The sequence below is a fragment of the Hyla sarda genome, chromosome 1, assembly GCF_029499605.1.
Source record: "Hyla sarda isolate aHylSar1 chromosome 1, aHylSar1.hap1, whole genome shotgun sequence".
Lineage (NCBI taxonomy): Eukaryota > Metazoa > Chordata > Amphibia > Anura > Hylidae > Hyla > Hyla sarda.
In genome coordinates, this window is record NC_079189.1 from 18,198,107 (window position 1) to 18,224,229 (window position 26,123).

General features: G+C 42.2%; 1 protein-coding gene across 1 annotated transcript in view; it reads right to left on the reverse strand.

The window, feature by feature from the left end:
• The window catches only part of ZNF638 (zinc finger protein 638), a 255,257-nt gene extending 233,734 nt beyond the window's left edge, over positions 1-21,523 (reverse strand). Inside the window, exon 1 of the mRNA XM_056552811.1 lies at positions 21,208-21,523. Within this exon, the coding sequence (XP_056408786.1) occupies positions 21,208-21,314 (107 nt within the window). The 5' untranslated portion in view covers positions 21,315-21,523. The remainder of the gene's footprint in view (positions 1-21,207) is intronic.
• Between the last annotated feature and the right edge of the window lie 4,600 nt (positions 21,524-26,123).

The following is a 26,123-nucleotide window of genomic DNA, read 5'->3' on the forward strand; positions in this document are numbered from 1 at the left end:
GTGTGGGCAATATTAAAAAAAAACTGAAAGCAGATAAAAAGGAGAGAAGTTCAGTTAGTCTTTACATTGTGTGTCTGTGTGCCAAACTAAGTATGGACAACATAAAGAGGAGAACTGTCTTAGGAATTGAGAACCAAAATTGTGGAAAAATATCAACAATCTCAAGGTTACAAGTCCATCTCCAGAGATCTAGATTTGCCTTTGTCCACAGTGCGCAACATTATCAAGAAGCTTGCAACCCATGGCACTGTAGCTAATCTCCCTGGGCATGAACGGAAGAGAAAAATTGATGAAAGGTGTCAATGCAGGATAGTCCGGATAGTGGATAAGCAGCCCCAAACAAGTTCCAAAGATATTCAAGCTGTCCTGCAGGCTCAGGGAGCATCAGTGTCAGCGCGAACTATCCGCCGAAATTTAACTGAAATTAAATGCTATGGCAGGAGACCCAGGAGGACCCCACTGCTGACACAGAGACATAAAAAAGCAAGACTACATTTTGCCAAAATGAACTTGAGTTAGCTAAAATCCTTCTGGAAAAAAGTCTTGTGGACAGATGAGACCAAGATAGAGCTTTTTGGTAAAGCACATCATTCTACTGTTTACCGAAAAGAACATATTTGTGCAAGGAATCATGAAATCTGAGGATTACCAACGGATTTTGGGTCACACTGTACAGCCCAGTGTCAGAAACTGGGTTTGCGTCTGAGATCTTGGGTCTTCCATAAGGACAATGACACCAAACATATGTCAAAAAGTCCCCAGAAATGGATGGCAACAAAGCGCTGGAGAGTTCTGAAGTGGCAGCAAAGAGTCCAGATCTAAATCCCATTGATCACCTGTGGAGAGATCTTAAAATTGCTGTTGGGAAAAGGCGCCTTCCAATAAGAGAGACATGGAGCAGTTTGCAAAGGAAGAGTGGTCCAACATTCCGACTGAGAGATGTAAGAAGCTTATTGAGTGTGATGGGTTTGCCACTCAGGGATTGTCACACAATAAACAGAGCAAGAGATGACAGAACAGCACCAGGTTTATTGGCAGAGATCACAAAACACAATCCACAGGATCAGAGGATGATACAGAGTCAGGGCAAACAATGGGCAACAGAAGGGCACAGTCACTGGGCAAACAATGGGCAACAGAAGGGCACAGTCACTGGGCAAACAATGGGCAACAGAAGGGCACAGTCACTGGGCAAACAATGGGCAACAGAAGGGCACAGTCACTGGGCAAACAATGGGCAACAGAAGGGCACAGTCACTGGGCAAACAATGGGCAACAGAAGGGCACAGTCACTGGGCACCGGGGAAGGAACAAACTGCAGATCCCAGGATTCAACTCCGGGTCCAACACTCCACACTCCAATGTATTCTCCACAGTCCACAGATAACGGCTTCACGTCTAGTGGTACCTCAGGTCCCCTGGGAGGTCCGGTCCACACATCCACTTCTCAGTTCATAGGGGTCCACATCTAAGTCCACAGACTCAGCTCCTCTATCCCAGCAATTCTCCAGATTCTAGGGCACAATCTCCAGGGCAGTGTTGTACTAGCAGTAACTCTTACCCCTGAGATCATCACAGCAACTGCAGCACAAGACTCCCCAACTATTAGGGTACTACATGTCCCAGCAGGCTCTGTACTATCAGGTCCTGTCTCTGGGACATCACGCACTACTGTCAGAACCTGTAGGGTTAAAAAGTTCTGACAGCTTCTTGTTCTTTTTTGTTGTTCAGCTGTCTTGACTGGTCAGCTGACCTTGTTTGCAGCACCTGGTCTGGCTCCATATAAGTTGGCAGTTTACTCCCAGTCAGTGCTTGCTATAGAGCTCAGTTTTGTACTGTAGCTAGCTGTCTTCTGAATTTGTTATACCTGGCTATCTGAATAGTTATCGGTATTACTTCTGTCCTCTCCTGGCTTTGACCCGGTTTGTTGACTCTGACTTTTGTGTAGTTTGATTTTGTTAGGTTGCCGAAATCCCACTGGTCTTGAACATTTACAGTTTCTTCCTATTTTATTGTGTTGACATTAACTCCCCTCATGTATTCAGGAAGGACTGTCTTCGTGGTTACGGACCTGTCGCTTAGGGCAGGTACGTAAATCGGCAAGGATAGGGGAGCGGGTGAGATTAGAGTGCCCATACGTGACAACTACTCTGAATCCACCATCCAGGTCTTCTTATCTTCCCAGATTCCTGTAGGGGGGAGGGGGGCACCTCCAATGTCTCCAAGGTGTCTTCCCCCAGACCTGTGGTGGGCAGCAGGAATAATTTGCATTCCTTTGGTCAGCATCTTCCTGTGTCCATCTCATGTAAAGACCTACCAACCATGACAACAGAACACCCTGGACCCTCCATTACACATACACAAATGGCCTAAGTTACCTACAGAATACATCTGAAACTCAGGAAAAATCATAAGGAATACTTTGGTGCTGGTGCACCATCACAGTAAGCGACTGAGTTAAGGGTGCCAATAATTTTGTCCAGACCATTTTTAGAGTTTAGTGTGACATCTGCAGGGTGAAATGCACTGCAGATGTGCTCCGGGTGACCCTACTCATAAGCAATTAACATACCTGATATCACCGTGATTTTATCCGTATGTATACCACTGTATTATAAATTTATTGTTGCTCGCACAACTTCAAAGCTAGTTTTAGTTCCAGAAATGGTCTTGATACTTAGCAGAGCTAAGTTTGTAATAGCACCTTTCAGCACTCTGTAATTAAGCTGCCATACTGTTAAGAGATGTGAATTGAACTGACGCCTCATGCACATGGCAAAGCTATACAGAATCGCTGTAATTCTATTTTACAGAACTATAATTTCTACTAGTGCTTCTAGGGTGTAACAACCAGCAGTGTGAGCCCACTGTGTCACCCAACCGGTTTATCTTTGGCATGCTTCTGAGGGCATTGTGCAAATTGTCTCCTGGTTTTTACCCTTTAAGTGCGGGAAGAAGTTGGGTGTTTTTGTAAAGCATACTCTGCTTTCTGTTTATTTATTTAATTTTTTTTTTTGGGGGGGGGGAGGGGGAGGCGTAAACGCTGTGGTCAGATATTATCTGTCAGTAGGAAAATATGAAAGCGACACCTACATGCAATCTTTTTTACTTTTTTTCACCCTTTTGTGGTGTTTTAGGCTTAGGGGCAGTTTGCCAAAATTGCAGTATGCTGAGAGTATAGCAATTTCCCAAAAAATTTTGGTGTCTTTCCTCTATGGGTGGAAAAACACTATGAGGAGAATACATAGAACATAGTGTGAAAAATATACAATGAAACCTGAACGATTTCATCTTTTCACAATTCACTGATAATTTTAACTCTGTTCGGAATAAAGGGACGTGAGCTGGCCCTTTAAGAAGCAGGAAGAGAGTGTGTATCCGGAGGCTGTGTGTGAAGCACTTTGGCAGCATTACATCGGATAGAACTTGTCAGCATTTTTCTATTCTAACTAAATGTGTAAGAAAAAAACTGTCTCTATGTAAAATTGGAGGATTATGAATGTACAGTATGGAACTATAGATTTCTATAGGCTTTGTGTTTGGGCACTGGTTCATAGAAAATATGTCCTTCGGCTGGAAAAAGTATCAAGACGCCAAATTAAACTCATAAGGGGCATCAAGCATATTGGTTATGAGGAAAGATTTAAAGATTTAACTTACCATATTTATCGGGGTATAACAAGCACCGGCCTATAACATGCACCCTCATTTTTCCAAGGAAATTTTGGTAAAAAAGTTTTTTTTACCAAAATATCCTTGGAAAAATGAGGGTGCGTGTGTGTGCAGGTGTACCTCGATATACTTTCCGGCGGCTTCTTCAGTTCAATGATTTAAAGCAAGCTCTATAAATCATTGATGTGCAGTGGCTTCTGTGGGGCCAGAGTGCCGCTGCTCTATTCCCTCCCCGTCCCCGTTTTTTTAGTTAAATATCCCGCCGCCACCACGGCCCAATTCCCTCCCCGTCCCCGGTTTTATAGTTAAATATCCCGCCGCCGCCGCTGCCTTATTCCCTCCCCGTCCTCGTTTTATAGTTAAATATCCCGCCGCCGCCACTGCCCAATTCTCTCCCTGTCCCCGGTGTAATAGTTACATGTGCCCTGGGGACTGCGGTCTTTCATGCTCCGGCGGTCTCCTGATCTGTCACTGCGCGCTGCGCATTGACTGACGGGTGACGTCGATTTGAGGACGTCACTCGTCATTACGCAGCGCACAGTGACAGATCAGGAGACCGCCGGAGCATGAAAGACCGCAGTCCCCAGGACACATGTAACTATTAAACCGGGGATGGGGAGGGAATTGGGCAGTGGCGGCGGGATATTTAACTATAAAACAGGGACGGGGAGGGAATTGGGCAGTGGCGGCGGCGGGATATTTAACTATAAAATGCAGACGGGGAGGGAATTGGGCCGTGGTGGTGGCAGCGGTGGGATATTAAACTATAAAACCGGGATGGGGAGGGAATTGGGCAATGGTGGCGGCGGGGGACATATAACTATAAAACCGGGGACGGGGAGGGAATCGGGCAATGGCGGTGGCGGGACATATAACTATAAAACCGGGGACGGGAGGGAATTGGGCAGCGGTAGTGGGACTCTGGCCAGGTAGAAGCCGCTGCAGTTCATTTATTTAAAGCGCCCGCTTTAAATAATTAAACTGCAGCGGATTTTGCGTGGTCACAAACAGTCTATCGGCATATAACACGCAGATAGACTTTAGGCTAAAAATTTTTGCATAAAAAATGCGTGTTATACGCCGATAAATAAGGTATTTAAGTATATAAATGGCCCATACAAAAAATATGGGGAAAAACTGTTCCCGGTAAAATCCCCTCAGAAGACAAGGCTGCACTACCTTTAACTGAAGAATAAAATGTTTAGTCTCCAGAGTCAACAAGACATCTTTACCCTAAGAACTTTGAATTTATGGAACAGTCTACCTCAGATACTGCTCACAGCAAAAACAGATGTGGGTTTCAAAACAGACAGATACATTCTAAGTACAAAATAACATTGATGCATATGTAGGAATATAGAATCGCATACCCCTTCATCCACTAGTACCCCTTCCCTGGGAGTTGTAGTTTTGCAACAGCTGGAGGTGCTCTGGTTAGGAAACACTGGTATAGATTATGGTGCAACATTTAGGGACTGAGGACAGGGGGACAATGTGGACTTATGGACCTCTCAGCAGCAGTGACCCACAGAAATGCTATGCTTTCTCTCAGCAGCACACTGCTGTAAACTTTATTCCAAGAGGCCAGTGAGAAAAGGGACGCACAGTACAATAGCTAACATGGTTGTGAGAGGCAGGCACATAAAGGGTTACTGCCTTCACTGACAGCAGCACACTTTAGCACCCGGGCAGATGTCACCACGGAGACCAAGGGGTGAAGTGGGGGGAGCCGGCCATGCTGAAGCTGATTGCAGACACAGGCTCTGTTTCTGCTCACATCCAAACGGCTCAGCTCACAGCCCTGAAACTCCTCTACTGTGCGCTCGGCCAATTAGAGCAGAGCACATAACAGCCTAATGAATATGCATGAGGTTGGAGGATCTGCAGGGGGAGTGAAGGATCCTGGGAGTTTGTGATGTAGCGTCGACCTAGCTGATAGCCCCATAGGGAATAACAGGACGATGCTACTCACATTAGAGCCCCAGACAGCAACTTCCTGTGACAGCAAAGCAGCTAAACTGTGCAGAAAAGGTAATGGAGCACAATTAGTAAGTTGCATAACTTCTTATTTAATGACATTAGAGCACTACTTCATTATCACTGCAGTTGTCCTTTAATCATTGTCTTTAGAGATTTTTTTTTTTGCTTATATTTGCACGTGAAATGTCCAAAACCCCACAAATCTACACCAGCCCAGGCCTGGCTTACAAAACTGCCTTTGGAAATCACTTTCAAAAAGTTGGCACAGTGACTCTTTGTGCAGAAAAGTTGCAGAGGAGAGGAAGAATCATACAATGTGGTGTTCTAAAATGTTATAGTTTTTTGCTTACATGCACCAAATTGATCAACCCCCCCCCCCCCTGCAAAAGTATGATAAATGTGTCTCACATATGCAAAACCAAAGCAAAAATAAATTACTTCAAAACTCACCCCTATATGATTCTATAATTATAATCTCCCCCTATATAATTATGTAACTGTATGTATTTACGTTACTATATGTAACTATGCAACTGTATGTACCTATATGTAACTATAACAATATAATTATGTATCTAAATGTAACTCTAACTATATGTAGCTATGTAACTGTATGTAACTATATGTAACTGTAAGTAACTATGGTAGGTACTGTATGTAACTATGTAACTATATGTAGCTATGTAACTGTATGTAACTATATGTAACTATGTAACTGTAAGTGACTATGGTAGGTACTGTATGTAACTATGTAATTATATGCAACTATGTAACTGTAAGTAACTATGGTAGGTACTGTATGTAACTATGTAATTATATGCAACTATGTAACTGTATGTACCTATATGTAACTATAACAATATAATTATGTATCTAAATGTAACTGTAACTATATGTAGCTATGTAACTATATGTAACTATGTAACTGTAAGTGACTATGGTAGGTACTGTATGTAACTATGTAACTATATGTAGCTATGTAACTGTATGTAACTATATGTAACTATGTAACTGTAAGTGACTATGGTAGGTACTGTATGTAACTATGTAACTATATGTAGCTATGTAACTGTATGTAACTATATGTAACTATGTAACTGTAAGTGACTATGGTAGGTACTGTATGTAACTATGTAATTATATGTAGCTATGTAACTGTATGTAACTACATGTAGCTATGTAACTGTAAGTAACTATGGTAGGTACTGTATGCAACTATGTAACTATATGTAACTATGTAACTGTAAGTGACTATGGTAGGTACTGTATGTAACTATGTAACTATATGTAGCTATGTAACTGTATGTAACTATATGTAACTATGTAACTGTAAGTGACTATGGTAGGTACTGTATGTAACTATGTAACTATATGTAGCTATGTAACTGTATGTAACTATATGTAACTATGTAACTGTAAGTGACTATGGTAGGTACTGTATGTAACTATGTAATTATATGTAGCTATGTAACTGTATATAACTATATGTAGCTATGTAACTGTAAGTAACTATGGTAGGTACTGTATGCAACTATGTAACTATATGTAACTATGTAACTGTAAGTGACTATGGTAGGTACTGTATGTAACTATGTAACTATATGTAGCTATGTAACTGTATGTAACTATATGTAACTATGTAACTGTAAGTGACTATGGTAGGTACTGTATGTAACTATGTAATTATATGTAGCTATGTAACTGTATGTAACTATATGTAACTATGTAACTGTAAGTAACTATGGTAGGTACTGTATGCAACTATGTAATTATATGCAACTATGTAACTGTATGAAACTATAAGTAACTATAACAATATAATTATGTATCTAAATGTAACTGTAACTATATGTAGCTATGTAACTATATGTAACTATATGTAACTGTAAGTAACTATGGTAGGTACTGTATGTAACTATGTAACTATATGTAGCTATGTAACTGTATGTAACTATATGTAACTATGTAACTGTAAGTGACTATGGTAGGTACTGTATGTAACTATGTAATTATATGTAGCTATGTAACTGTATGTAACTATATGTAACTATGTAACTGTGAGTGACTATGGTAGGTACTGTATGTAACTATGTAACTATATGTAGCTATGTAACTGTATGTAACTATATGTAACTATGTAACTGTAAGTGACTATGGTAGGTACTGTATGTAACTATGTAATTATATGTAGCTATGTAACTGTATGTAACTATATGTAACTATGTAACAGTAAGTAACTATGGTAGGTACTGTATGCAACTATGTAACTATATGCAACTATGTAACTGTAAGTAACTATGGTAGGTACTGTATGTAACTATGTAATTATATGCAACTATGTAACTGTATGTAACTATATGTAACTATGTAACTGTAAGTGACTATGGTAGGTACTGTATGCAACTATGTAATTATATGCAACTATGTAACTGTATGTAACTATATGTAACTATGTAACTGTAAGTAACTATGGTAGGTACTGTATGCAACTATGTAATTATATGCAACTATGTAACTATGTAATTATATGCAACTATGTAACTGTAAGTAACTATGGTAGGTACTGTATGCAACTATGTAATTATATGCAACTATGTAACTGTATGTAATTATATGCAACTATGCAACTGTATGTACCTATATGTAACTATAACAATATAATTATGTATCTAAATGTAACTGTAACTATATGTAGCTATGTAACTATATGTAACTATGTAACTGTAAGTGACTATGGTAGGTACTGTATGTAACTATGTAATTATATGTAGCTATGTAACTGTATGTAACTATATGTAACTATGTAACTGTAAGTAACTATGGTAGGTACTGTATGTAATTATGTATAACTATGTAACTGTATGTAACTATGGTAGGTACTGTATGTAATTATATGTAACTATGTAACTGTATGTAACTATGGTAGGTACTGTATGTAATTATATGTAACTGTATGTAACTATATGTAACTATGTAACTGTATGTAACTATGGTAGGTACTGTATGTAATTATATGTAACTGTATGTAACTATATGTAACTATGTATTGCATGGATCCTGAGTACAGTTACGCGCATAAGATTTTGAATGAGAACCCCCCTAACCGTGGCTAATTGTGGGTAACTTTTTGAGATCTAGTAAAGAACTTATCAAATATCCATTTCACTTGCAGCTGATTTGAGTAAATGACATTCTGGTAACACCGACAGTGAACCTGTCAGAATGTGACCCCAGATTTTCATATGACTGACATTTCCTAGTGAAGCATTTACTGGACTCTATCAGAAGTCTCTTCGGAGGCTTTACCAGCTGTGATTTATACATAACATGTGTGGTGTTGCACTGTCATATGAGAGTTTTGGATAAACATAAATGAAATGCGCTTCATGCAGATCACAGGGCAAAACTTGGATGTCACTAGTTCTTCCCCTTACAGGGTTATGACCTTGTCGACAGCCTGCACGCTGAACACTCCTGTCACTCTAGCGGGAGTCAGTCTGTGACTCTAAACTGTTATAACTGTATGAATGAGATAGCGTCTCTTCTGGAAGACTTAGAATATCAGGAGAGCTATGAGGACATGCGAAAAGCATCAATTACAGTGTCTACTGTATTTACACTCCTGTAATATGTATATTAGAACTTTTGTTATAGAATGTTGTAGACATGTATTATATACACTTGATTCACATGTGTGGTGTTGATCTTTGTTTTATGTATATAAAACAGCTGGTATCCAATGCTTCTTTCTTAGGTCCCCGTGTACAGTATGAAAATAAGTCTAACACAATGCAGAAGCTGGATGAATTGTGTCTCCTGTTGTGATTTTAACTCTTTTTTTTTTTACAGAGTTCTACGTTTTTTTCTCTGTTGGATTCTGTACACATCTGACAAAGAAAAAACCCATGAGAAGAATGGGCTTTTCTATGAAAGAACAATGAAGAATGAAACAATGGACTATGTAATTTAAGAACAGTGAAGCATAGACTATGCTATAAAAGAACAGTGAAGAATGAACTATGCTATGGAAGAACAGTGAAGAATGGAAGATTGGATTATGCTATGGAAGAACAGTGAAGAATTGATTATGCTATGGAAGAACAGTGAAGAATGGGCTATGCTATGGAAGAACAGTGAAGAATTGGTTATGCTATGGAAGAACAGTGAAGAATGGGCTATGCTATGGAAGAACAGTGAAGAATGGACTATGCTATGGAAGAACAGTGAAGAATGGAAGATTGGATTATGCTATGGAAGAACAGTGAAGAATTGATTCTGCTATGGAAGAACAGTGAAGAATGGGCTATGCTATGGAAGAACAGTGAAGAATGGACTATGCTATGGAAGAACAGTGAAGAATGGGCTATGCTATGGAAGAACAGTGAAGGATGGAAGATTGAATTATGCTATGGAAGAACAGTGAAGAATTGATTATGCTATGGAAGAACAGTGAAGAATGGGCTATGCTATGGAAGAACAGTGAAGCACAGACTATGCTATAAAAGAACAGTGAAGAATGGACTATGCTATAGAACAGTGAAGAATGGACTATGCAATGGTAGAACAGGGAAGAATGTACTATGCAATGGAAGAACAGTGAAGAATGTACCATGCCACAGAACAGTAAAGAAAGAACTATGCTATGGTAGAACAGTAAAGCATGTACTGTGCTATGGAAGAAAAGTGAAGAATGGGATATGCTATGAAGAATGAACTATGCTATGGAAGAACAGTGAAGAAAGAACTATGCTATGATAAAACAGTAAAACATGGACTATGCTATAGAAGAAAAGTGAAGAATGGGCTATGCTATGGAAGAACAGTGAAGAATGAACTATGCTATGGAAGAACAGTAAAGAATGGGCTATGCTATGGAAGAACAGTAAAGAATGGGCTATGCTATGGAAGAACAGTAAAGAATGGATTATGCTATGGATGCACAATCCCTAGACTACCCCTTTATTCTCCTAAAGATGTATACCGGTATTCGGCCTTCTTCATCAGGAGGGAGTATGGCTTTGAAATGCATTGTCTTTATTGAGAATAATAAAGCAGACTTATTATTTACAAATCCACCGTCCTTGTAGTAAATTCTGTTACCTCATCATAAAGAGTAATCTAGTCCAGAACGGACCATCAGAACAGTGGACTTCTAAAATAATAAATCCCCTTTATTAACCTCAATAAAGACGATGCATTTCGAAGCCGTATTTTGTGATGAAGAAGGTGGAATGCCTTAGAAACCCATCGTCTTTATTTGAGTTAATACAATGGTTGTCCAGGGATCATGCATGGTGAAGGCTACATCCCGTGACTTCCTTACTTGGTTTTCTGTAACAATAGTTTTCTTACTTGGTTTTCTATAACAATTTTGTCATTTTATGTCCTCAAAATTGCTTACATTTTTCTATTTACAACTCCAAAAGGGGCATTTTCATTCCAGTTTATTCTTTTTAATTCAATCAGAAAATGGCTCTTAATTTACACATATATAAAAGGTGTCATCCAGCATGCTGGGGTATGTTGAGTGTGGATATTTCGGCATAACATTTTGTCAGTTTTTCAACCTATTTAGAGGTACAAATTGTGGTGTGAACTCTGCCTTATCGTGGAAACCTAGTACTTGGTTCCATATAAAGGTAGCTGCCCCTATGGTTTTTAGTGATTGCAGCATATTTAGGTCACCATCCTAACCATTGGCTCTAATTTTCCAAGTAGCAGGGAAACTATATCTGATAGATATTTTCATTTGAAACCTCCAGGCTGTTCAGTACAACTAGGTTTACCCGTAATGCTGGATATTTGAGAACATGAGCTTTCTGGTCAGTTGATCGCAAAGATTTAGATGTTACCAAAATAAACCTATCCATATACTGGGACATTTAGACCACCACCTGCTAAAGAGAGGGGTATTAGGTAGGAACACTTTGTGATGAGGGGTGAAACTGAAATTCAGCAGTTCACATTTTAAGACTTCAGATGTCCAAAGATGGATACGTACAGGACATGTCAGGTCATCACATCATGTTACACTGATGACCTTTTTGTAACCCATGCTAGTTAGCCTAAATGGGCCACCAGTCTATCTTGTTCTCAGTATAACAAGTGTAGATTGTGATCACCTTCCCACATATTCCTTAAACCTGATCCCAATCTTGAGTGTTACCGTATTTTTCGCCGTATAAGACGCACTTTTTCTTCCCCAAAACTGGGGGGGAAAAGTTGGTGCGTCTTATACGGCGAATACACACCTATCGCGGCGGTCCCTGCGGCCATCAACGGCCGGCACCCGCGGCTAATACAGGACATCACCGATCGTGGTGATGCCCTGTATTAACCCTTCAGATGTGGCGATCAAAGCTGAACGCCGCGTCTGAAGGGAAAGTGACACTAACCAGGCTGCACCGGGAGGGACCTTACCTGCCTCCTCGGTGTCCGATCGGCGAATGACTGCTCCGTGCCGGGATCCCCTGCATGGCCGGCGCTCTCCTTTGTCCTCATCACGTCGTTGCGCACGCCGCCCCGTCATCTGATAGGAGCGGCGTGCGTAGCGACGCGATGGCGGCGACGGAGAGCGTGGATACCGGGCAGCTGAGATTTTCCTTAGCGACGGGGAAACCCCGGGGATGCGGCGACAGTGATGGAGGGTGACATCCGGGGCAGCGATGATGAGCGGTGACGGGTCCGGAGCGGCGGGGACACGTGAGTATTACCTCCTATACCAGTGGTCTTCAACCTGCGGACCTCCAGATGTTGCAAAACTACAACTCCTGGCATGCCCGGACAGCCAACGGCTGTCCGGGCATCCCGGGAGTTGTAGTTTTGCAACATCTGGAGGTCCGCTGGTTGAAGATCACTGTGACCTATACTTTACATTGTATTCTAGATTTTCCTCATTTAAAATTGGGTGTGTCTTCTTTGCCAAAGCGTTCTATAGGGCGAAAAATACGGTATATATTTTAAAGATTATAGATAACTTTGGGAAAAAAAAATGTCACACATTATGCCCTATTCACATCACATTTTGGAGCTTTGTCGGCCATTATATGTCAGGATACCATCGAAAAGCTATTCTGATTCATTGAAACCTCTCCAAAAAACCCTATCCCTCTTTGAGAAGACCACATCCTTATACAGACAAGATTTTGAGTTCCACAGTTACTATGTATTCTTCAGGAAGACCAAGACAACTCTTTTGCACAATTTTTGGGATGGTCAGCTCAAAGAGGTTTTAAAAGATATACAGTGGTCCCTCAACATACAATGGTAATCCATTCCAAATGGACCATCGCTTGTTGAAACCATCGCATGTTGAGGGATCCGTGCAATGTAAAGTAAAGTATGCTGGGTGTTGTAGTTTTGCCACATCTGGAGGTCCGCAGGTTGTAGACCACTGTTAGAGGAAGTTGTACTCACCTGTCCCCGCCGCTCCGGACCGTCACCGCTCGTCACCGCTGCCCTGGATGTCGCCTTCCATCGATGTCGCCGCGTCCCCAAGGTGTTCCCCGACGCTCCGGCAAGGCCTCTGCTTCCCCGGCATCCTCGCTCTCCATCGCCGCCATTACGTCGCTACACACGCCGCTCCTATTGGATGACGGGACGGCGAGCGCAGCGACGTGATGACGTCAATGGAGAGCGCCAACGGTGCAGGAGATCCCGAAGAGGACGCGCCGGAGCCCCGAGGACAGGTAAGTGATCGTCAGCGGACCACACGGGGCACCGTAAACGGCTATCCGGTGGAAGCTGAAGCAGTCTGCGTTGCCGGATAGCCGTTTATGCGGTGGCCCAGACATACAAAAGCATCGTATGTTGATGCTGCCTCTGAGAGGCCATCGTATGTTGATGCTGCCTCTGAGAGGCCATCGTATGTTGAAATTATCGTATGTCAGGGCCATCGTAGGTCGAGGGGTCACTGTACTGTAAAGTACCCACTTTGTGGCCAAAGACTTTCACAGACCGGACGTCTACTTCATGCTTCTTGCAGATTTGTACCTTCTTTCCACTTTTTGTGGGTTTAGCATTGGCATTTTCTGTGTCGTCTCCCCATCCCCTAAATTCTTCAATGGAAATCTTTGGGTCACATGATGAAAGAATCACATGACTTGTCATGAGAAAATCGCAGGGAAAAAACACCAAGAATAAAAGGGAATAAAACTTACTATTTTTCAGTCATTGGGGAGATTGATCAAACCTGTCCAGAGGAAAAGTTGCCCATAACAACCAATCAAATCGCTTCTTTCATTTTTAACAAGGCCTCTGCAAAATGAAAGAAGCCATCGGATTGGTTGCTATGGGCAACTTTTCCTTTGCACAGGTTTTGATAAATCTCCCCCATTATGTTTACATTGAACTCTGCAGGATAGAATCTGCAGCTTTAACCCCTTAAGGACCGGGTCATTTTTCATTTTTGCAATTTAGTTTTTTCCTCCTTACCTTCTAGCTTTTTTTTTGCGCCACCAATTTTACATTTTGATGACATCAATCATTTCACCACAAAATCTATGGCAAAACCAGAAAAAAAAATATGTGTGGGGCATAATTGAAAAAAAATAGCACCAAAATTAGTATGTTTAAAATTGTCATATTCTGACTCCTATAACTTTTTCTTATTTTTCTGCATGTCTGAGGTCTCCTTTTTTGCGCCATGATCTGAAGTTATTATCTGTACCATTTTTGTTTAGATTTTTTGATCGCTTTTCATACATTTTTTTAGGGTATACAAAATGACCAAAACTAAATTATAGACTTTGGAATTGTTTAGTTAACGTTAGATTTTTATAGTTTGGACATTTACACACTCGGTGATATATCATATGTTTATGTTTATTTATGTTTACATATTTAATTATTTATTTTTTTAAATGGGGATAATTCAAACCTTTATTAGGAAAGGGGTTAAATCACATTTATTAACTTTTTTTTAAAACAATTTTTACACAATTTTTTTGTCCCCATGGAGCACTATTACATGCAATCTTCTGGATGCATACACTGTTCAATGCTATGCAATAGCATAGCATTGATCAGTGTTATTGCTATGGATTTCAGGCAGGAAGCAGCAGAGCGCCGATCGGAAGGAGATGGAGGCAGGAAGGGACCCTCCCCGTCTATTCAGCTGTTTGGGACACCACGATTTCATCACGGTGGTACCAAACAGCCCGACTGAGCTGCTGGGAATGGTTTAGTTTTGTTTTAGACGCGATGATCAACTTTGATTGCCGCGTCTAAGGGGTTAATGCTGGGCATCACCGCGATCAGTAATGTCGGTATTCGCCACGTGTCCTGGTGGCTAATAGCCGCCGGAACAACCCGGCTATAAAGAGGGGTCACCCCATGACCCCGCACTATAGCACGGGAGCGGGACCAGGGCGTACAGGTACGCCCTTGATCCTTAAGGTGTTAAAGGGGCTATCCAGAGAGGGAAAAACAGAGATGATTCCTTCCAGAAACAGCACCACACCTTTCCTCAGGTTATGTGTGGAATTACAATTTGACTCCATTCATTCAATGGAACGAAGCTGCAATAGCACATATAACCTGAGGAGTGGGGTGTAGCTGTTTCTGGAAGAAATCCTCCTTGTTTGTTCTATTCCTAGATTCCTGGATAAATCATGTGCATCAAAACTCCTGGCAACTACTCGGAAAGCGAGTGGTCTACGGAATTGTCGGAAGTAGTGTTGCATGGGACTTCTGGTAGTGCTGTAGACCACTTGCTTTAGCAGCAAGCTACAAGGATGCTGGGAGATTAAACATGTATCCAGCTGCTGCAACAGTATTTTGTGCTGTCTCATTTTGGTATATATAAAATAAAATAAACAGTAGTGAAGTTATACAGACATGCATCCTTAGTTTCATATATTGCATGTGCCAAAATTACAATAATCACAGAGCTCAGACATTGGCCGGTCATCAGTGAGAACAGGACTCAAAGTCTGGCAACTATTAGAAAAGCAAGATCTACATTTAAAGGGGTTCTCCAGTGCTTAGACATCTTATCCCCTATCCAAAGGATAGGGGATAAAGATGCCCGATCGCGGGAGTCCCGCCGCTGGGGACCCCCATGATCTTGCACGCGGCACCCCGTTTGTAATCAGTCCCCGAAGCGTGTTCGCTCCAGGTCTGATTACCAACGACCACAAGGCCGTCGGCGTGTGACGTCACGCCTCCACCCCCCGTGTGACGTCACGCCTCCGCCCCTCAATGCAAGTCTATGGGAGGGGGCGTGACAGCTGTCACGCCCCCTCCCATAGGCTTGCATTGAGGGGCGGAGCGAACACGCTTCGGAGACTGATTACAAACGCCGCTTGCAAGATCACGGGGGTCCCCAGCAGCGGGACTACCACGATCAGGCATCTTTCGTGCCTAAGATGTCTAACCACCAGAGAACCCCTTTAAAAGGGGGTTGTATTGGGATAACAATTTTAAAATGGGAGCCTGGGTGCTGCCAAATTAAAAAAAATGTAAGTGTACTCCCTTGCCCTAATCCCCCCACTCAAACAATCACTGGCAACATCGGTGACCCACCTCAGCCAATGACTGGCTAAGCTGGATTTACACCATGTAAAATTCAGTGCATGTTTTATGGGACCATTTGCTGCCGAAATATGGGCATATCCATGCATAAAATACAATACACATGGAACATGTTCATGTAGTGTGACTGTACTCATGCCATTGAGATGAGTGAAGTCCCTGCTTTTCCGATTGTGCCTGTGAGGCAAAAAAATTGGCTGTTAAGAAAACCTTATATGAGAGAACGTTATCGGTTTGCCCTCAATATTATTGCATTTTCCCCATATTCCTATTCAAATACAAAGCTAAGTAAGGCTGGGTTCACACATCGTTTTTCAAATACGGTAACCGTATACGGTTTTCCAGAAAAAAACGTATACGACCGTATCCGAAACCGTATGCATAGAGAATGCATTGTATATGGTTGTATCCGTTTTGCCTCGGATACGGTTTTGCCGATTTTTCAACCGTAGGCAAAAACGCTGTCGACCGCTTTTTTTGCCTCCGGTTGGAAAACCGTATGCGAACCGTATGCGTTTTTTTTTTTTTTTTTAACATTGTTGTCTATGAGAACCGTACACAGAAATTCAGAATACGGTTGCACGCGGTTTTTCTAATCCGTTTTTGGAGTTGACACATGCGCAGATTGGAATTTCAATAGAACAATAGTAACTTTATTAAATTGCTGGAAAACTAATTCCAACAAAATTGCAAAACCGTTGGCAAAAACTGATGCAAACGGATAGAACCGTACGGGGAAAAACCGTATACGTTTTAATTTGGAGTCATACGGTTGCATACGGTTTTTGCCATACGTTTTTTAGCGGAAAACCGTATACGGTAACCGTATTTGGAAAATGTGGCGTGAACCCAGCCTAACATAAAAGAACAATCGAAAGCACACAATGAACACAATTACCAATAAAACTTTAGTATACTCCTTCGAAATTATCCGAAACTTTTCAGAAGGTTTTTCTTTCTTCTCAGATTATTGTATGATAAGTTCTGCCCCTTTTCTAATAAACTCATCCGACCATTCACAAAATGTGCAACTTCTCACATACGACGTGCACTTTTTAGGGCTTTCTCAGGTGCCAGATCTAGACCACCCATGGTTCTTCGGGTTGTGTGGTGCAGGAAAGACTATGCAGGGTCTCATTGATACTATATACATTAACATACATGTATAATATACCCAGCTGTGAAAGCTGTTACACTGAAACAAACCAATCACCTGTTAATGTACTGTTGTTGTGTTTAGTAGGTACACTTCATCAGACCAAGTGGTCTGATTAAGTTTACCTAATACAGTGATCCCTCAACTTACAATGGCATCAACATACAATGGTTTCAACATACAGTGGTCTTTTCTGGACCATCGTAAGTTGAAACCAGATTCAACATACAATGCTAGAGACAGTCCAGATCTGTGAAACGTGTCAATGGCTGGAAGAACCGACCAATCAGAATGGGCATTCACTGGTAAAACACCTGTATTACTGAAGTGCGTGCACTGACTGGTGTCTGGTAGCACCCCCTACAGTACAGGGAGGTATTACATGTTCTGCACTCTTTACCTGTATTACTGAAGTGCATGCACTGACTGGTGTCTGGTAGCGCCCCCCACAGTACAGGGAGGTATTACATGTTCTGTACTCTTTACCTGTATTACTGAAGTGTATGCACTGACTGGTGTCTGGTAGCGCCCCCTACAGTACAGGGAGGTATTACATGTTCTGTACTCTTTACCTGTATTACTGAAGTGTATGCACTGACTGGTGTCTGGTAGCGCCCCCTACAGTACAGGGAGGTATTACATGTTCTGTACTCTTTACCTGTATTACTAAAGTGCATGCACTGACTGGTGTCTGGTAGCGCCCCCTACAGTACAGGGAGGTATTACATTTTCTGTACTCTTTACCTGTATTACTGAAGTCTATGCACTGACTGGTGTCTGGTAGTGCCCCCTACAGTACAGGGAGGTATTACATGTTCTTTACTCTTTACCTGTATTACTGAAGTGTATGCACTGACTGGTGTCTGGTAGCGCCCCCTACAGTACAGGGAGGTATTATATGTTCTGTACTCTTTACCTGTATTACTGAAGTGTATGCACTGACTGGTGTCTGGTAGCACCCCCTACAGTACAGGGAGGTATTACATGTTCTGTACTCTTTACCTGTATTACTGAAGCGCATGCACTGACTGGTGTCTGGTAGCGCCCCCTACAGTACAGGGAGGTATTACATGTTCTGTACTCTTTACCTGTATTACTGAAGTGTATGCACTGACTGGTGTCTGGTAGTGCCCCCTACAGTACAGGGAGGTATTACATGTTCTTTACTCTTTACCTGTATTACTGAAGTGCATGCGCTCACTGGTGTCTGGTAGCGCCCCCTACAGTACAGGGAGGTATTACATCAGCGGTCTTCAAACTGTGGCCCTCCAGATGTTGCAAAACTACAATTCCCAGCATGCCCGGACAGCCAAAGGCTGTCCGGTTATGCTGCGAATTGTAGTTTTGCAACATCTGGAGGGCCACAGTTTGAAGACCACTGTATTACATGTTCTGTACACTTTACCTGTACCAGGGTTAGCTGCTCCTTTGGACACCAGGTGAGGGTGTCTCCATTACTTTTTTAGGACACTGTGTACTGTACAGGACACTGAAGAAGCCCCTGTCCTCTACATAGACCAGTGTTTCCCAAGCAGAGTGCCCCCAGCTGTTGCAAAACTACAACTCCCAGCATGCCAAAGCTCTGTCCTGGCATGCTGGGAGTTGTAGCTTTGCAACAGCTGGAGGCTCCCTGCTTGGGAAACACTGACATAGACAGAGATTTACAGCTCCCAGCAGATCTTTATTACTTTTATATATAAGGATTTGCTTTATCTATATTAGTTATCTACTTGTTTTTCTTTAATCCTGACTTTTTCCAATTTTTGGATGACATTTTGGTGCCTTTAGAACCAATTACCAGGTTTGCATAGAGTTCTGGTCTCAACATACAATGGTTTCAACATACAATGGTCGTCCCGGAACCAATTAATATTGTAACTTGAGGGACCCCTGTATACGAAACATCTGTACCTACTGACGTCTCTGGCGTCTGCATCTCTCTCTCTGTATGTATTTTATACATAAGCTAATACTACAATTAGTTTGAGTGTATAAACCATTATATAACCAAATGGGTTATTTCCCATCTCAAGTCATTATCCATAGTATAGGCAATAAGCTGATTGGTGGTTGTCTGGCGCTGATCCCAAATAAGGGGACAAGCGTTTTGTGCTCTGAAATTGGGAAAGTTCGGCAGCCCAATAGAGGATAAATAGAGTGATGGCCCCATAGGTAGTGTGCACCATTAAAGGGGTATTCCAGGCAAAAACTTTTATATATATATATATATATATATATATATATATATATAAAGTTAAACAGATTTGTAAATTACTTCTATTAAAAAATCTTAATCCTTCCAATAGTTATTAGCTTCTGATTTTTCTGTCTAACTGCTCAATGATGATGTCACGTCCCGGGAGCTGTGCATGATGGGAAAATATCCCCATAGGAGCTGCACAGCTCCCGGGACGTGAGTCATCAGAGAACAGTTAGGCTGGGTTCACACCACGTTTTTCAAATACGGTTACCGTATACGGTTTTCCGCTAAAAAACGCATGGCAAAAACCGTATGCAACCTTATACAACCGTATGACTCCAAATTAAAACGTATACGGTTTTTCCCCGTACGGTTCTATCCGTTTGCATCAGTTTTTGCGCGCGGTTTTGCTATTTTGTTGGAATCAGTTTTCCAGCAATTTAATAAAGTTACTATTGTTCTATTGAAATTCCAATCTGCGCATGTGTCAACTCCAAAAACGGATTAGAAAAACCGTATACAACCGTATTCTGAAATTCTGTGTACGGTTCTCATAGAGAGCAATGTTAAAAGAACCGCATACGGTTCGCATACGGTTTTCCAACCGGAGGCAAAAACGTGGTCGACAGCGTTTTTGCCTACGGTTGAAAAATCGGCAAAACCGTATCCGAGGCAAAACGGATGCAACCGTACACAACATTTGGAATACGGTTTACAATGCATTCTCTATGCATACGGTTTCGGATACGGTCGTATACGTTTTTTTGCGGAAAACCGTATACGGTTACCATATTTGAAAAACGTGGTGTGAACCCAGCCTTAGACAGAAAACAGCAACTCAACTTCAGAAGCTAATAACTATTGCAAGGATTAAGATTTTTTAATCGAAGTAATTTACAAATCTGTTTAACTTTCCGGAGCCAGTTGATATATATATATAAAAAAAGTTTTGGCCTGGAATACCCCTTTAATTCCAGGGAAGAATGTTGTCCTAATTCTTGGACCCCTCACTGATCACCTTGTTATCCCCCGTCCTATGGATAGGGGATACCAGTTTAAGATGGGAATAACCTTTTATGATACATTCACAAGTACAGTATCTTGCGCATATCTGATGAGCAGGATTTGAAGCTGCAGATTTCCTGCTGCGTTTGACCGTTTTGTTTACAATGAAATCTGCAGCATACAATCTGCAGCTTCAAATCCTGCGAATCAAACATGTGCCGGATAATGTACGTGCGAATATACTCTAGTGGGGGGGGGGAGATTTATCAAAACCTGTCCAGAGGAAAAGTTGCCCAGTTGCCCATAGCAACCAATCAGCTCGCTTCTTTCATTTTTAACAAGGTCTCTGCAAAATGAAAGAAGCGATCTGATTGGTTGCTATGGGCAACTGGGCAACGTGTCCTTGGCACAGGTCTTGATAAATCTCCCCCTAGGGGTTCGTTCGCACGTACAGTATCCTGTGCAGGACTTGATGTGAAGGATTCGAAGCTGCAGATTTGATGCTGCTGATTTCACCGTGAACTAAATAACAATGATAAATAACATGATACTGTACGTGTAATTACACCCAAAATCAAAAAATCAGCCTCTTCTGTCAGTCGCTCCAAAGACTTTTCACTCTTCTTCTCCCAACGCGACTAATGATTAAAACTGATGTTACCTCTGTCTGGGATCCGGTGGCCTCTGGCCATGGTTCACCCGTGAATCTCCTCCATCACAATAAACAGCACATTCTTTCTCTCCATTAGCTTCATTATTTTGTTGCATTTTTCCATTCGTGAAGCCCTCTGATCAATCACAGAGCCAACAGGGACCAGAGACAGCCAGACGGACCAAGAACTGGGCCAGAACTTTGTCGTCTTAACGGAACTCTTCAGATAGGATTTCCTGGAAGTTGGGCGCAGGATGCCAGCACCGTGGGGGAACTCTGTAGTAACCTGCACCGTCCCGGGATTGATCGGAAAAAAAGAAGACTTCTCGATGTGTAAGTCCAGCACTCAAAATCCATTGATGAGTAAAGGAATAAAGCGAGGGGCTTCCTCTAAGCTGCTGAAAGTCCCAGCACTCGGGAAGCTTAGCAGCTTTTCCACAGTACGACAGACAAGTTAAATCTCAGCTGTAGAATGAGATTTGTGCCTGGGACAGAGAGGACTGGCAGCTGTGTGGCAGCAGTGACCAAGGGAAGGCGTGCCCGTTAGATAGACACTGGCATCTGCAGGCTCCTTAAAGGGGTACTCCGGTGAAAGCCTTTTTTCTTTTAAATCAACTGGTGGCAGAAAGTTAAACATATTTGTAAATTATTTCTATTAAAAAATCTTAATCCTTCCTGTACTTATTAGCTGCTGAATACTACAGAGGAAATTCTTTTCTTTTTGTAATGCTCTCTGATGACATCACGAGCACAGTTCTCTCTGCTGACGTTATTATAATAATAATAACGCTTTATTTATTGTTGTCCTTAGTGGGATTTGACCCCAAGTCCCCAGCACTGCTAACCACTGAGCCACCATGCTGCCCTTAGCATACATCTGCTATGCATGTTTGCTAAAAAGGACAGAGATGTCAGCAGAGAGCACTGTGCTCGTGATGTCATCAGTGTTCCAAAAAGAAAGGAATTTCCTCTGTAGCATTCAGCAGCTAATAAGTACTGGAAGGATTAAGATTTTTTTTATAGAAGTAATTTACAAATATGTTTAACTTTCTGGCACCAGTTGATTTAAAAGAAAAAAGGTTTTCACCGGAGTACCCCTTTAAATCAACTGGTGGCAGAAAGTTAAACATATTTGTAAATTACTTCTATTAAAAAATCTTAATCCTTCCTGTACTTATTAGCTGCTGAATACTACAGAGGAAATTCTTTTCTTTTTGTAATGCTCTCTGATGACATCACGAGCACAGTTCTCTCTGCTGACGTTCTTATAATAATAATAACGCTTTATTTATTGTTGTCCTTAGTGGGATTTGACCCCAAGTCCCCAGCACTGCTAACCACTGAGCCACCATGCTGCCCTTAGCATACATCTGCTCTGCACGGTTGCTAAAATGGACAGAGATGTCAGCAGAGAGCACTGTGCTCGTGATGTCATCAGTGTTCCAAAAAGAAAGGAATTTCCTCTGTAGCATTCAGCAGCTAATAAGTACTGGAAGGATTAAGATTTTTTAATAGAAGTCATTTACAAATATGTTTAACTTTCAACCACCAGTTGATTTAAAAGAAAAAAGTTTTCACCGGAGTACCCCTTTAACCTATTATAGAACAGGAAAATTTACAAATTGCCTAAGGGCAAAAAAGAGATTCCTTTTGATCGAAATCACAAAAGAAAAAGACAAGGAAAAAAAAAAAGCGCACAACCGCCAATATCCCTAAAATATGTAAACTTTTATTAGACAACTATAAAGTAAAAAAGACCAGACAAATATGTAAAATTAATCAAAAACACACACCAACACCTTAATATAGCAGTAAAGCTATATAGATCCTAAACACGTAATTAGCATTGGGCTATACACCATGCAAACAGATGAAAGACTAAGGCTGGGTTCACACTGCAGAATTTCTGCCGGAAATCGAGCCGGCGGCGCTAGGACCGAGCAGACTGCATTGCTGCCTCCATAGACGGCAATGCATTTCTGGGTGGATATTTTGGGAGATCTGCTCAGAAATGCACTGACATCTATGGGGACTGCAATGTAGTCCGTGCGGTCCTAGTGCCGCCGGCTTGATCTCCAGCAGAAATTCTGCCCAGAAATTCCACAGTGTGAACCTAGCCTAATACTCACTAAATGCTAATAATAAATACAGTGGTCCCTCAACATACGATGGTAATCCGTTCCAAATAACCGATCGTTTGTTGAAACCATCGTATGTTGAGGGATCCGTGCAATGTAAAGTATAGGACAGGGATCTTCAACCTGCGGACCTTCAGATGTTGCAAAACTACAACTCCCAGCATGCCCGGACAGCCGTTGGCTGTACGGGCATGCTGGGAGTTGTAGTTTTGCAACATCTGGAGGTCCGCAGGTTGAAGACCACTGGTATTGGACGTTATACTCACGTGTCCCCGCCGCTCCGGACCGTCACCGCTCGTCACCGCTGCCCTGGATGTCGCCGTCCATCGCTGTCGCCACGTCCCCGTGGTGTCCCCGACGCTCCGGCAAGGCCTCTGCTTCCCCGGCATCCTCGCTCTCCGTCGCTGCCATCACGTCGCTACGCACGCCGCTTCTATTGGATGACGGGACGGCGTGCGCAGCTACGTGATGACGACGATGGAGAGCGCCGACGATGCAGGGGATCCCGAAGAGGACGCGCCGGAGCCCCGAGGACAGGTAAGTGATCGTCAGCGGACCACACGGGGCACCGTAAACGGCTATCCGGTGGCAGCTGGAGCAGTCTGCGCTGCCGGATAGCTGTTTATGCGATGGCCCCGACATACAAAAGCATCGTATGTTGATGCTGCCTCTGAGAGGCCATCGCATGTTGAAATGATCGTATGTCGGGGCCATTGCAGGTTGAGGGGTCACTGTATTTCCAAAGCTGCTAGTGACACGAAATTTTCACCAGATGTTGGTAACAACCCAAGTAATCTATAATACAAAGGAACCAAAATAAATAAGCTCAGATATGAAGTTGTGGATTATCATCACTTTTTGTTTAGTTTCCGAAGGTGGAATTAACAAAAAGTGATCAGTTTGGCAATGTTTTTTTATTATTATCTTATTTTCTTTCGGGAGAGTGGACATTAAAGGGGTATTCCAGGCCAAAACGTTTTTTTTTATATATCAACTGGCTCCGGAAAGTTAAACAGATTTGTAAATAACTTCTATTAAAAAATCTTAATCCTTCCAATAGCTATTAGCTTCTGAAGTTGAGTTGCTGTTTTCTGTCTAACTGCTTTCTGATGACTCACGTTCCGGGAGCTGTGCAGTTCCTATGGGGATATTCTCCCATCATGCACAGCTCCCGGGACGTGACATCATCATTGAGCAGTTAGACAGAAAATTCAGAAGCTTATAACTATTGGAAGGATTAAGATTTTTTTAATAGAAGTAATTTACAAATCTGAATTGAGGTAGAAAAAACAGACATGGTCGCACATCTACAATCTTGCATAATGATCTGATTGCTTCTCAGCATAATATCAAAAACTAACAGGTTGTTATTATACATTTTTGATCAAAAAGTACAAGCCCACTCGCCACGTCAAGGCCACTTATTTAGAGTGGGTCCCTAATGTCCCTAGCATAAATGGCGCAGCACCGGGCGGCGACCACCACCGCCGCGACACCAGTGTCCACAGGGGGGAAGGACCCACTGGCAGAGCGGCCCCAATGCCACTCAAACCAGTCTATGGGCCGCACCCCCCGCAGACACGGCGCCACGGCAGCAACAGACGCCAAACAGCACCACACCAGTGTGAACAAGGTGTAATAGCTCACTTACCTTGCTCTCCCAGTCAGACTGGGAGGCTGCTAGGAAAGAAATGGCCCTTGTGTAGCTAACTACTGCTTATATAGGGTTGGGCTGAGGGGGTGGGGAAGAGTGCAGACAACATGTTCAAACAAAAAAAAAGGAGGGGATAGAAAACACAATGGGGGAGATTTATCAAAACCTGTGCAGAGGAAGAGTGGTGCAGTTGCCCATAGCAACCAATCAGATTGCTTCTTTCATTTTCCACAGGCCTCTAAAGAGGCCTGTGGAAAATGAAAGAAGCAATCTGATTGGTTGCTATGGGCAACTGCACCACTCTTCCTCTGCACAGGTTTTGATAAATCTCCCCCAATGTGAATTCAGGAAGAAAAAACAGACATGGTCGCACATCTACAATCTTGTATAATGATCTGATTGCTTCTCAGCATAATATCAAAAACTAACAGGTAATTAGTATACATATGAAATTATGCTGAGAAGCAATGAGATCATTATACAAGATTGTAGATGTGCACCATGTCTGTTTTTCTACCTGAGTTCACACTGTGATTTCTATCCCCTCTTTTTTTTTATTTTTTTTTTTATGTTGTCTGCACTCTTCCCCACCCCCTCAGCCCAACCCTATATAAGTAGTAGTTAGCTACACAAGGGCCATTTCTTTCCTAGCAACCTCCCAGTCTGACTGGGAGAGCATGGTAAGTGAGCTATTACACCTTGTTCACACTGTTGTGGTGCTGTGCGGAGTCCGTTGCTGCCGTGGCGCCGTGTCTGTGGGGGGGTGCGGCCCATAGACTGGTTTGAGTGGCATTGGGGCCGCTCTGCCAGTGGGTCGTTTCCCCCCTGTGGGCACTGGTGTTGCGGCGGTGGTGGTCGCCGCCCAGTGCTACGCCATTTTATACTAGGGACGTTAGGGACCCACTCTAAATAGGTGGCCTTGACGTGGCGAGTGGGCTTGTACTTTTTGATCAAAAACGTATATACTAACTACCTGTTAGTTTTTGATATTATGCTGAGAAGCAATCAGATCATTATACAAGATTGTAGATGTGCGACCATGTCTGTTTTCTACCTTAATTTACAAATTTGTTTAACTTTCCGGAGCCAGTTGATATATAAAAAAAAAGTTTTTGCCTGGAATACCCCTTTAA